This window comes from Emydura macquarii, unplaced genomic scaffold (assembly GCF_026122565.2).
Source record: "Emydura macquarii macquarii isolate MOO-44397 ecotype Brisbane River unplaced genomic scaffold, CSIRO-AGI_Emac_v2 contig_1790, whole genome shotgun sequence".
Taxonomy (NCBI): Eukaryota; Metazoa; Chordata; order Testudines; family Chelidae; genus Emydura; species Emydura macquarii.
Window position 1 is genome coordinate 23,957,870 of NW_027131927.1, and position 12,104 is coordinate 23,969,973.

The window sequence follows — 12,104 nt, forward strand, 5'->3', positions numbered from 1 at the left end:
ACAGACCACTTCTGTGCCATGCCAACCTCAAACACAGCAGGATCCTTCTTCCTGACAAACCTCCAACCACAGCCATGTTTGAATCTGCTGCATAAGGCTGACCTTTTTTTTTGCTCTGAGCTGAGTTTGAAATTAAATTCAAGTAAATGGAATATTAGATGACAACAGACATTTTATTTTATTTTCTGTTTGTGCAGTTAGAGGCTGAGTAATGTTCCACGTTTTGAAAGGATGATTTATTTTGTACAGGAGGTGGCCCAACAACGCAAGCCTTAGGGGAGCCATAATGTATAAAAGTTGCTCTGCTGACAGCATAACAAAGACCCTACTGTCTTATTGTATAGCCAAGCCAATTATGTATGTACTAAAATATGATTTACAATGATAGGAAGAGAAAAATCTGCTCTGTTTTTCCTATAGGGGAAGAGAGGAGATACTGTGCTCAGTGTCCTCAGGCACGGGTGAGCACAAACTGTTCTATATAAGAATTAAATATATAAAACAAGCAAAGTAAGTATTAGAGGAAATCTGATCTGCAGAGCTTAAATTCCATTCAAGGAGTCCCAGTTAAACCACAGATTCAAAAAGCAAAGGTCAAGTAGTTTATGAAGCTGCCACAGTCTCAAAATAATATTAGCTCCAAAATTCAAAATTGGTTAACTATTTATATTTTTCCATGTTATAGGCATGGAGTATCTTCCTGTTAAGCCACCACTAGAATGGCTTCTTTTTAAAAGATGTTTCTCCATGTTTGTCCAAGGAGAACCAGTTTCAACACAAGCATTTAGTTCATTGGAACGTCACATATACAAATTAAAAGAGATGGTATTTAACTGTTATACTGCAACACTGTACAGTGGTGTTCTGTTCATTTTCTTGAATGAAGGTACCGCCATCTTTTAATCAATGAACCAGAAGTACAGTTTCCTTCTTATAACTGAAGCCATGATGTATATTTAATGCTCCTGATAGCTTTATAATGGGCTAAAATGTGTTGTAAGGAAAATGAACAATCTATACCCTAGCTGTGGAGTACCACTAATACTACATTTGAGAGCTACATGAGCCTTTCACACCTGTCAAATGTGATTTACCAAAAATAACAGTTACTCTTCTAGTCAGTGCTCATGGTTCAGCCTCTCAACTGGCATCCGTTCTTTCTTAAAACGCACTCATTTCAAAATCAGAAAAGCCAATTTAAAACTAATTTCCACAAAATCATACAATCAGTATTTAAAGAATTATTCTGCAGTTCAGTACTGATCATTGTTCAGCTGGCTTCCTTTTCAGAAGACTAATTAAATTATTAATTTCTAGACCCAATCTTTGTGTTCAGCATCACATCCTGGCACAATAAACAGGACAAGTCTAAACCTTATACTTTATTACCAGCGAGGATGTATTCTTTAGTCACAAAATACTGTATATTCAATATTTTGAGACACTACATCAATACTCTGAAGCATCCTGTAGGAAATACAGGATCATGCATCTGACTAAGTGGATTTCTGCCCATGAAAGCTTATGCCTAAATCAATTTGTTAGTCTTTAAGGTGCCATAGTACTCTCACTGTTTTGTAGGAAATAGTTTGTAATTTATGCTACCTCATGTCAGATCAATGACAACATGATAGTTATATATATTCACTGAAAATATGCCAACAGATAAATATGAAGCTGTTGTTACATCAATATCTATAAAATACTCTATTTGGATTTATAGAATGCATTCAAACATTCATGGAGTATTTGTATGTTTTTTTTTAAAAAACAAAACATTTCTAAAAAGTCACCCCAATACATATTCTCTTATATTCACGTATATTTTCTCTTGTACATCAGTCAACTAATGCCCCACTTCATTGCAAATTATTGTAGGATTCATATTTTGCTTTAGTTGAAAATCAAGTTACTACATATGACTTTCACAAACAAATACAATGGCCATTTAAAATGGCAAAATGCCTCTGATACATAACACTTTTGGACTAATATAGAAATTTACAAAAATCTAAGTTGTCCCTTGAATTATTCCTTGTTCATTATTAACAGCATGTGTGAAATCACTGGTTTATTTAATAAAACAAATTTACTGCAGTAAAGTCAGTTACCATTATAGATCCTCCCCCAAAATTGTAATGAGATATGTATGTCCAGTAAGCTCTGTGCCCTGATAAAGCTCCACTGATATAAATGGGGATAAGAACAGGAGCAGGTATCAATCCACACAGATCTAATTGCAGGACTAGGGCCATTATCAGGTTCATTTAAAAATAAGTCTGTGTTAAATGTTAGTGTTGCTTTCTTTGTATAAAGTAAATTATGCATGGAAAAAAACTGAAGAAAAACTATTTTTTCCCTAGAATGATTGTTGGGGGGAGAGGAGGAGGGGGAACAGATTCATCCACTTGAGGTAACCTTTAGTTCATAACCATCCATACTAAGCTACAAAACTGAAGACCATATTTTTAAAAAAGAAAATGCTAAAGTTTAATATTTTCATAATGTACAAATATTTCAGACATTGAATTATTTTATTTGAAGTTATGAGTTTGAATTAATCTACACTAAACCCTGGCTGGGCTGATTGACTGGGGGTTGGTCCTGCTTTGAGCAGGGGGTTGGACTAGATGACCTCCTAAGGTATCTTCTATGATACAGTTCAAAGCAATGTTAGAGGAAGTACACTGAAAGAAGACATATATCAGCCTTAATTGAGTCTTTAATTGATAAGTTATTCCACATAAACAAAGCAATGTAAAAATGTGAATCATACTTGCCTAATTCTACCCGTTCAATTCAAAAACTAAATGTTTTTGTCCCTTCTGCTCAATTAGCTATCCTTTTAACAGTCTACCAGCTTCAACCAAAACGGTTTTCTACAAGAAATATATAGTGGAAGAGATTAGATGTACAAGGTTTCAGGTGTCTTGTCTCAAAATTAACACAGACCACCTCACTGATCAGTCAAGTTCTCTGTATTACAATCATTGGGGCATCTCTGTATTAATTAATCCGCAATAGGGCTGAAGAAAATCAGGACAGCCACAGTTAAAGATTTATGTCAAGCTAGAAGTTGCTGTAAATACTAGTGGTTCCAACCAAAAAAATAAAAATAAAAATTTCTACATGTGCTGAGGAAACAGGTTCACCTATAAACCAGCATCACCTATAAATTAAAATGTGGAGCTGCCCAGAGATTTCATGAGGAAAGTTTTGCCTCAGTGTTTTACAAAGGCTTAGCAGATGAGTAGAACGGAGATATATACTGCTTTATCTTTATCCACTCCATCTTAACTATTTTTTTTAAATCCTACACCTTAAGCACCAGATTTTATAGGAAGGGATAGGAAAAGCCTCCAAGTACAGAATTTGTGTTACAGCACTGTCAATTTATACAGTCTTAGTGGATATCCTCAACACAAGTACGTTTTAAGTTAAGAAATGAGTTTCACTACGAGCTAGTCTGGCTCCCTCAGCATTTATTGCTGTCCAGTCAGCAAGTGCAACATCTGAAGCAGATACAGCTATACATATCCAATATGTACTATTTTGATCCTCTAAGAAGAGCCACTTTAGAAGTAACAAAGTGGTGAACGCACAGTCTAGAACAAAACTTTACAAAGTCTTGCACATCATCAGAGGGCTCTGGCACACCATCGAAACCAGCAGTGAACAAGCCCCATCAGTTAGGTTTTTATAGAAATTTTGTAATCCCCCCCCCCCCCGTTCTTTTCCTCCAACCTATACACACTATTTCAGTCTTGTTTGAACTGAGTCTCAGCCACATAAGCCCCAATCTTTCTGATTAAATCAGTCACCTGTAGCAAGTAAGTTCTCAGGAAAATACCATCAAATTCCACAGAATCTAACTTTCATTTTAAAATTAAATTGTTTCTAGCTCTTAGGGTTGTGAAGGTAACCTTCCAAACATGAACCACATGTAAACAGATGCATTACCATCTTCCAAAGTCTTTGCTAAAACCCTTCCCAAACTGCAACACAGTCAAAATTGACTAGAACTTTGCCAAACATCACCACACTAAAAACCTTAAGGGCAGCAGTGAAACTGACAAATTCATTCTGTTGCTACGTGGGGAAAGTATGAATGGTATAAGTAGGAGTAATACATACTAGAGTTTATTCATGGTGGAAGATGATTCAAAATAGCAGCTTCCAGACAGATAAGGATACTCCCTTCTCACAATAGCCTGAAAGCTAAAGGAGTACTGTTGACACCTTCCCCATCATCACAGCTCCTAGGAAGCTGAGTGAAGAGCAGCTGGCATCCCACACGTGAAAGCAGGCATGAATTCTGGTGTTAGATGGAAAACAGAGAATGCTCTTTTTCCATCTAGCTACCAGGTGGAGGCTTTGGAGAGGGGGCTTCAAATTTATCACAGCTAATAACTAGAGACTGATGTGAAAGGTGAAGTCCACAAGCAGGTCCTGGTACAGAATTTTGAAATTCTCAAAATTTAATTATGTTTCTACCTTTTAGAAAGATCATATAGAATACAGAATTATATCTATTCCATGAAATTAGATAGGATGACTAAAAAAAGCCTATTTCCATTCTCTATGTTTTTAGAGCAATTTCTATAGAAACCCATTACCTTTAGATTTTCAGAAGCCTTCTCTTAACCCTGTTGCCCCCAAGCCTCTGCGTGTTTCTCTTGGACAGTGGGAATCCCCCACTTTTTCTTAGCAGCTTTTGGCTAGTAGGTTTAGTTCTCTAAGTTTCCAAGCTCTACATGTGCATATGTCTGAAGATGGTCAGAAGAGACTGAAGTGGTGGCAGAAATGATATTTGGAGAGATTTCGGTTAGAAAAGAAAAGACAACATTTGGGGACAGGAGGGAAGAGAAGAGGAAATCTATTATATTAAAAAAAGCAGAATTTAGCCAGAAGGGAACATAAGAACAGTCTATATACTGGGTCAAACCAATGGTCCATCTACCCCAGCATCCTGTCTTCTGACAGTGACCAGTGTCAGATGCTTCACAGGGAATGAACAGAGTAGGGCAATTTATTGAGTGACCCCTCCACTATCATCCAATCTCATCTTCTGGCAGCTGGAAGTTTAGGGACACCTGGAGCCATGAGTTGCTTCCCTGACCATCTTTGCCAATAGCCATTGATGGATCTAACCTCCATGAATGTATATAATTCTTTTTTAAACCCAGTTATACTTTTGGCCTTTACAATATCCCCTGGCAACAAGTTCCACAGGTTGACTGTGTGTTGTGTGAAGTCGTTCTTCTTTATATTTATTTTAAATCTGATGCTTATTTAATTTCATCAGGTAACTCCTAGTTCTTGCATTATGGGTAAATAACATTTCTCTGTTCACTTTCTCCAAACCATTCATGATTTTATAGACCTCTCCTCTTATATACACTCTCCCCCTCCCTCCTCCCCCCCTCCCCCCCCCCGAAATCCTCTCTTTTCCAAACTGAATAGTCCCAGTCTTTTTAAACTCTCCTCACATGGAAGCTGTTCCATATCCCTAATCTTTTTTATGATCTTCTCAAAAAAATCCTCTACAGATGATTAAGAAAATCCTAACAGTAAGTACATAAAACTAAAGAAAGACAGTAAGTTACATTTTTTTTTTGAAAGGTATTAAAATAAAAAGTTGATTGACACGGTGTTAAATAAATGCAGTAAACATGACATCCAACTATTTTACTCTTTTAGACAGCACAGGAATGACAGAATAGGCATTTTTTTACCCTAGATAGTTGGGCAACTAGGGGCTGAACAGATTTAAAAAAGCATGGATAAGGACACTATTTGGGACTTGTATTAGGGCTGGTCTACACTGGGAACTTACATAGGCATAGCTATGTCTTCAGGGGTGTGAAAAATCCAACCCCTTAAGAGTATGTCTACAGTGCAATTAAGACACCTGTGGCTGGCCTATGCCAGCCGACTTGGGCTCCCCTGGCCCAAACCGCAGGACTGTTTAATTGCAATGTAGACGTTCCAGCTCTGGGACCCTCCCACTTTGCAGGGTCCTAGAGCCTGGGCTCCAGCTTGAGCCTGGATTTCTGCATTGCAATTAAACAGCCCTGCAGCCAGAGCCCCATGAAGCTCAGTCAGCTGTCATGGGCCAGCTGCAGGTGTCTAACTGCAGTGCAGACATACCCTGAGATATATGCTATGTTGACCTAACCTGCACTGTAGATAGTGCTAGGTCAATGGAAGAACTGAATGAAGAATTGAATTGAAAAGACTGGAAGAATTCTCAGGGTGATGGATTAACTACAACAACAGGGGAACCCTTCTGAGTGTCTGTACTAGTACTGAGTGTCTAGCTGTTTCCAGAAGTGACCATCTATGATGTCAAGAAATCGCTCCTCTGAACTATGGCCCACTGTGACATTTGGCTAGTTGGTATCTGTTAGTTGAAATAACCCATTGTTACTGTTTTAGCAGATTTGGCATTTAATCTCTGTCAGTATTATGCACTCGCTATTATTCTCCGTAAGCAGAGGTCAGCTGTATAACCCTTTGATTCAGGATCTGCACATTTACAGATTCTACTAAATGGCCACATCAATTCAAATTGTATTTTTTTAGAATCTGTAGAGCCTTTTCTATTTAGTACTATTCCTTAACTTCTTTGACTTAGAATGTCATTCCTGGGTTATACATTTATGATCAATGCAAGAACCATGTAGCTGAAATCTGCCAGTGAGTCACATCAGAAACATAATATAAATGGCTCTCTACCCAATGGTAAAGAGGAAAGGAAAAAGGAAAAAGTCTACCTCTGTTCTTGAAGTATCTCATTATGGAAGAAACATATGTGGAATTGTAAGATTAAAGTGAGGTAATTCTCTCATAATATATGTCATTAAAAGGCCACTGAATTTTTTTTTTTTTTTTTTTTTTTTAAATAAGGGTTTTCTCTCCCCTCCAGCTAGTCTTTTGGGCATGCCTGAAAACAACATTACATATGAAAGCCCAGCCCTTCTTTCCCCTCCATCTCTGTGCACACATCCTTCTGCTGGTGGTAACTGCAGCTGCAGAGCTTATAGTGAATACCTTCTTATAAAGCCTGGTGAAAGGCATGAACCAATCCCACACAAAGGGAAACAGATTATACAGGAAGTGCTGTCAAATGCACGAAGTACACAAATTGAAGAATTTTTTCTTTAGTCCTTTGTCAGTTAGTGATCTTTTGGTTTAGATAGCTCAAAATTTTCAGATGGAAGTGATATTCTTAAGGAGTTTATCTTGAGGCAAAAAAAGCTCCCAAATTGAATACTTCAGACTAATTATTTTTAACATGCTTGTTTTAAATATTTGTTCTAGCAAAGTTGGCTAACTATTTGTGTTTCAACAGGGCTTCCTCACAGCCTTAGTCATTCTTGAATCTGCAGTGAAACTAGATGGCCGAATCTGAGATATCAAAAATCATTTTCATGATAGACTGATATTCAACATGATTATGACTTCACTGCAGATGAGTTAAGGTGAGCTGGCTTGTGATTAAAAAGAAACTCCTACTTAAGTGATATAGGCTAATTGGATTTTTTTAGTTTGGACTCAATCCACTGCAGTAAAGTACAATTCAAATCTCATTTTTTGTAGATGTTTAAGCTATCAAAAAGTTGGGTAACAAATTTATCTAATGAGGTAAGCATAAGGCATTTTAAAGAACACATTTTCAGTATGCAGACTGGAGGGGGAGGAGAAAAGAGGAAAGGAGAGGGACATGAGGAAGGCTAATTGTAAAGAACAGTTAGATTATCCAGAGGGAGTTGTGCAGAGAGCAAAAATGGGCAGAGAGTGAGGGTTGGTATGTTTCTGCCTCTATCCTGCCTTCCAAAAATGACTTGTTCATGTGGCAGCATCTTCAGGGTAAGGGAAGATCTTCAATTATAAGCTCTCTGAAGCAGGGACAGTTGGTTTTGTGGGTTCCTAAACAGTACAGTAACACAAATAAGAATAATGCCTGTCCAAGGAGACGCTCCTAGCTGATATGCTATAATCAAAAAGGTTACAGAGAAGCAATCATCATTCTGGTTGGTATTCTACTTTTGGGTTAAGTGTTCTCTTTCCTCCTTCACTGCACTTCTCTACTCAAATCTACTTGAGTGTTTAAAGAAGCAATTGTAGTTCTCTGCTGTTTACACAAATTACTATTCATAGACCAGGTCAATTGGAATACTAAATAGTTTGAGAACCAACTCTTAAAGTAACAACCAATTTTGCAAAAATAATTAAAAGCTACCTCAAGATGTACAGAATTATAGCTTGTGCACTACTGCAAATCATGGCTGGCAAATTCTCATGAGTATCCTAGAACAACTAGTCTGAGCATGTGAGAAGTATTTGAGGTCCTGTATAGAGAGGCTTAAACAACAAGTTCTTCAGCAAAATTCATCCTATTTCTTTAATCCTAACAAACCCACAATTGCACTGTTGCCAGGTTCTGAAAATCATTTAGATCTGAGAACTTCCAGGACAAACTTGCAGGTGCTGCTCTACTCTTGCTGGATTATATGCCTCATTGCAATATCTGCAGCCAATCAATACAACATAAAATTTTGAATTTACCAGAACTGCGTTAGAATATACGTCAGTAAAAGCAATGCAATTTAAGTTAATGGCAAAATTGCAGCCTTAACAGAACTTGAAAAATATACTCATTCATGGCAGGCTTTTCCTGACAAGCGTACGGCCCCAACACAATTTATTTTTAAATGAATGCGTAGGTTCTAGCCCTTGTGATTTCAAAGATACCCTTCCCAAATGTGAACAAAATATAAATTGTAGTATTTTCTTCCCAATTTTTCAGCCCACTTCAATGCTGCTGCTCATACACTTGTCAAAAAGCAGCAGAGTAAATTTTCATCAGTTTCAATTCTGATATTCAGAAAGAAGAGTACTGCTTCACAACCGTTCCTCCCCAAATTGGAGTGTGGGAGCAGAACAGAGTTGCAGAAATGTCTTTCCTCTGTACCTCTTCATAATAAGCTCTGGATGGGGATGAATTATACCTTCTCTATTCCATTAGTTACATGGGTAGGAGGACAGAGTTTCAAATTTATCAGATATCTATTAGGCAGAGGCTTATGGAAAACGTGAAGTCCCTATACACGGTCCAGGAACACCATCCTGATAGAAAACCCAGCAACTAAGGCTGGCAGAGGGCTGACCTCCTCACTAGGGCATTGCCTCATCTTAGTAGTGGAACTGCTTCCCCCCCACCACACCACCTCTTTTTACTCTATCATGCTTAATATCTATCTAAAGCACTTAATGCTATTTTGGTGCTATATAAAAAGAGGCCCTAATCACAGAGTGTACACTATAGATAATGTATAGATTAAGAATAAGGGATGCAATGCAACAAAAGCTAGTGATTGAATAACGTTGCTCAACATCCATGGAGTAAATTCCCACTTCTCTCCTTTGTCACTTGTTGTTTTGTTCTTTAGGAGAGAATTAGGAATATTAGGATTTCTGGAATAAAGCGTTTGTAATTAAGGATTTTGGAAGACAGTGGCACAGCACAAAATCTCATCCAAACGGTTTAAATGTGATGCAGAAGGTGAGGGGAAACAAACAAACAAAGGAATTGTGGCATTGATTTCTGTGGTAGTAGCCTGGAAATTCTGAACAGGTGGGAGGACGCGGAAGGGTACTAAGCTGAAAGTCAAGAAGGTGTTAACTGAATATCCTGAGTTTGACCATTATATTTTTAAATATTTTGTACATAATTGTGAGGTACTCTTTTTATAATGACCAAAGACAGAAACTTCAGCACCTCAGCCTGAACCTGAGCTGCCAATAGTGTTCATAGAATCACAAGCAACCTTTAACAATACCCCAAAATCAGGGGATTGTAATAATTTGCAAGAGATGATTAAAACTGCAGCACATTTTAGAGCGTGCAACACAATAAATACGGGTGGTTGGAAAAGAGGCAGTGAATCATTTTATATGTCACCTTCAATGTAACATCACAGAGCTCCCCAGCTTCATAGAAGTGAAGAAGAGAGCTGTGAAAATCCTTCCAAGCTTCATTTGCTTCAAATATGAAGACTTCTTCACCATAACTGTTCAGAGATGTATCTTGCTGCTGCTGCCTTTTCCCTTTTATCGGATACTGTTTTGCTGGCTCTGGGATCATAGATTCTGAAGCCATTGAACGTTTTTTTCTTTCACAGCATGAATCTTTAAACACTTCCCATGAAAAAAATCAAGAAAATCCAGCTCCATCAGAACTCAGGCCAAACATTCAAAGTCAAGTAGAATCGCCATCTTCCTATTTGCAATGACAAAACAAAAACAGATTAGACATTTTTTACTGATAGCATTCTTCAAATGTACATCATGTCGAATCGTTACCTGTAACTCTGCTCCTTTGAAGATACCACCAACACAAGAAGCACCAGACTCACAAGTCAGAAGCCTATACAGATAGTATCTTTTTTTTTTTTTTTTTTTTTTAAAAAGCAGGATTTCTTCTCTAAGGAAAACTGAAATATCTTACTAAGGTTTACATAAAGTCAAATCAATCTGAAAATGTGTTTTGTATGGTTAGTCAAAATTAAATGTATTGAAAATATCAAAGATTCTGTATTTAACAATTTTTCATAAATAAAAAGAACTGTAATTTGAAAGTATTTTAGAATACATGCTTGTACCTAGAAGCTGTGAAATGGAAAATAACAAAAGGAAAGAAGCAATTTTTAATGCTCTTAACTAGCAACCTCAGCTGACCAAATTAATTTTTCTTGATCTTTAAGGCATTAAAATGAAGATGCTGTAACAAGACTTTGTTCCTGCTTCATATGCCTTTTCATTCAGACCCACCGAAATCTTTTAAGTAAATAGGGTGTCCAATATTGTTTATGTAGTTCTCTACAACTAAAGAAATTTTAGGTGTGATGTCAATCTTGCTCATCCAGGATCGTGAAGAAGTTTTGTTTGGGGTAGGGAGGAAAAAAGTGTTTTTTATATTTTGAACTACTGCGTCATTTTGAAGTAGCTATGTGAACGTTAACAATTGACCTTTTTTAATAACAGCGATATTAGGCACCAATTTCAATTTGTGAATGAAAACTAATTAAGGGAAATGGTGAGGGTTAAAATTTTCAAAAGTATTTATGTGACTTAGGTTCCTAAGTTCCATTTTCAGAAGGGACGTGGGACTTAAGTTCCCAAGTCCTTTAAATGTTCTGAAAATTCTACCCCAAATTCAAAGTTCTTGTGATGTCTGCTAGGAAACTAAGACAGTGGCGCCCAAACTTTTCCTGTTATGTGCTCCCCTCTTACCAGTAATGGAATCTGTCCGCACCCCCTCCCTCCATTACTACACAGTTGGCTCAGCAGAGAGGCTTGGGCTAATTGCAATACGGGTGCAGAACTGGATGGGGGAGGAGCTGGGACTAGAGGCGGGGCTGGGCTGGGGGCAGAGTGGAGCTGTGGCTAGGACTGAAGCTGGGCTGGGGAGAGTACCCCTCAACCCCACCATGGGGACTGGCCCAGCCCAGCCCTGCCACGTGCCCCCCCGAACATCTTCAGTTTGGGGATCAGTGAATTAAGGCCTGGTCTACACTAGAAATTAGGTTGGTATAATTATGTTGCTCAGGGGTGTAAAAAAATCCAGTTAAACTGACCTAAACCCCAGTGTAGACTGTGCTAGACTGATAGGAGAATTTTCCCTTTGGATTACCTACACCAATGGGAGAATCCCTCCCGTTGGTGTGGGTAGCATCTTCACTGACGTGCTACAGTCCTAGGATTTTAACTGAAGTTAAGAACACATTCTTTCCCCCCACAGGCTTAAGGGGCTGCAGAGAAAGGAAGAGAAGAAAGGTATCTGTCACAACGTTGTTTCTTTGTTCCTATTCCTTGGGAATAGGTTATATTTTCAGCTCTATTTATGCAAGGAAAAAGGCAGAGAGACTTTTCATTAAATGGAAGCTCAAAACTCTAGTTGTGCCTTGACAAGCCATCATAAAACTGCCTGAGGCTGGTGATCAAAAAAGAGAACCTAATATTTGATTTTTACTTGCTACAGCTAAATTTTAGTACTATGCACTAGACCTCACTTAGAAAAGCCCACCAAATTAAATTTA

The 12,104-nt window shown here is 37.9% G+C and overlaps 1 protein-coding gene across 2 annotated transcripts in view; it reads right to left on the reverse strand.

The window, feature by feature from the left end:
- The window catches only part of KLHL8 (kelch like family member 8), a 45,123-nt gene that overhangs the window by 15,703 nt on the left and 17,316 nt on the right, over nt 1-12,104 (reverse strand). For both annotated transcript variants that reach the window (XM_067557137.1, XM_067557136.1), the window contains exon 2: nt 9,968-10,285. In XM_067557137.1, the coding sequence (XP_067413238.1) occupies nt 9,968-10,165 (198 nt within the window). In that variant the 5' untranslated portion in view covers nt 10,166-10,285. The remainder of the gene's footprint in view (nt 1-9,967; nt 10,286-12,104) is intronic.